Raw genomic sequence first — 1,201 nt, forward strand, 5'->3', positions numbered from 1 at the left:
CACACACACACACACACAGACACACACACACACACACACACACAGACACACACACACACACACACACACACACACACACACACACACATACACACACACACACACACACACACACACACACACACACACACACACACACACACACACACACACACACACACACACACACACACACACACACACACAGGACCCTATAGTTTGGCAACGATTGTTGTAGATCTTGTTGTAGATTATTTTATTGAAGTGTCTATTTGTACGGCTCTAAATGTTTTGATGAATTGAACATGGTGGACCCTGTTGTAAACAAGTGTAACGCTTAATCGGGTCGTCCACTCACAGTTAACAGTCTTTGTACTGAGTTTGTGCTTAAAATGTACTGTAATTCTGCAAACTGTTAATATTTCAATCAATCAATAGATCCTCCTGAACTGTTTCATTGGTCTGGTCTGTCTGTGTGTGAGTCTTTGCTGCCACCCAGTGGCTGCCAGACGTCAGTGCGTCCCAGCGAGAGGAGGGAGGAAGGAAGGAAGGACGAACGAAGATATAAACGACTATTTTTCTCTGAGTGGAAAACAAAAGCAAAGCAAAGCAAAGGAAAGAACCGGAGCTGATGTGACAGTGAAACATTGTGCTGACAGCAGGCTGCTGTCTGCAGAGCGTCGGGAGGAGACCACCGCCCATCTATAATATTCTATCATTCAGTTCTGCTCCAGGACAGTTGAGGTTGGATTGATCGCATAATAATGATTTGAATCAGAGAGAAAACGTTGCCAGCCCCTGCGCGGTGACATCACCACACGACTCAAACAGAACAACAGGTAGAGTAGCTTCTACTGCTGCATTCCTAAAGCTTTAAACACACAGGACTTTTATTGTTGTTGTTCCTTTCTCCTCCGGAGGAAGCGATTCACTTTTAAACTAGTCTCTATATGTCTTCAGGCTGCTGGGATCCTCTGACTCTGTCTCTGTCTGTCTCTGTCTCTGTCTGTCTCTGGAGGAGTTGGACTGAGTTACAACAACCAGCTGGCTGCTGGAATCTGGAGGACAGAAAGAGTGGTGGTCGCCTCTGGACTTAACATCTGTGCGCGCGTGTGTGTGTGTGTGTGTGTGTGTGTGTGTGTGTGTGTGTGTGTGTGTGTGTGTGTGTGTGTGCCATCATGATCCGTGGACACAGGAGGCAGGTAGGTCGACACCTTTAATC

At 46.5% G+C, this 1,201-nt stretch overlaps 1 protein-coding gene across 2 annotated transcripts in view; it reads left to right on the forward strand.

Annotated features, from left to right (window-relative positions):
- Window positions 1-1,100: 1,100 nt before the first annotated feature.
- The window catches only part of LOC310856947 (anoctamin-9-like), a 43,409-nt gene continuing 43,308 nt past the window's right edge, over window positions 1,101-1,201 (forward strand). For both annotated transcript variants that reach the window (XM_083762526.1, XM_083762527.1), the window contains exon 1: window positions 1,101-1,181. In XM_083762526.1, the coding sequence (XP_083618652.1) occupies window positions 1,158-1,181 (24 nt within the window). In that variant the 5' untranslated portion in view covers window positions 1,101-1,157. The remainder of the gene's footprint in view (window positions 1,182-1,201) is intronic.

Source organism: Protomyctophum parallelum (assembly GCF_964188405.1).
Source record: "Protomyctophum parallelum genome assembly, chromosome: 4".
In the NCBI taxonomy this organism is placed as follows: Eukaryota; Metazoa; Chordata; class Actinopteri; order Myctophiformes; family Myctophidae; genus Protomyctophum; species Protomyctophum parallelum.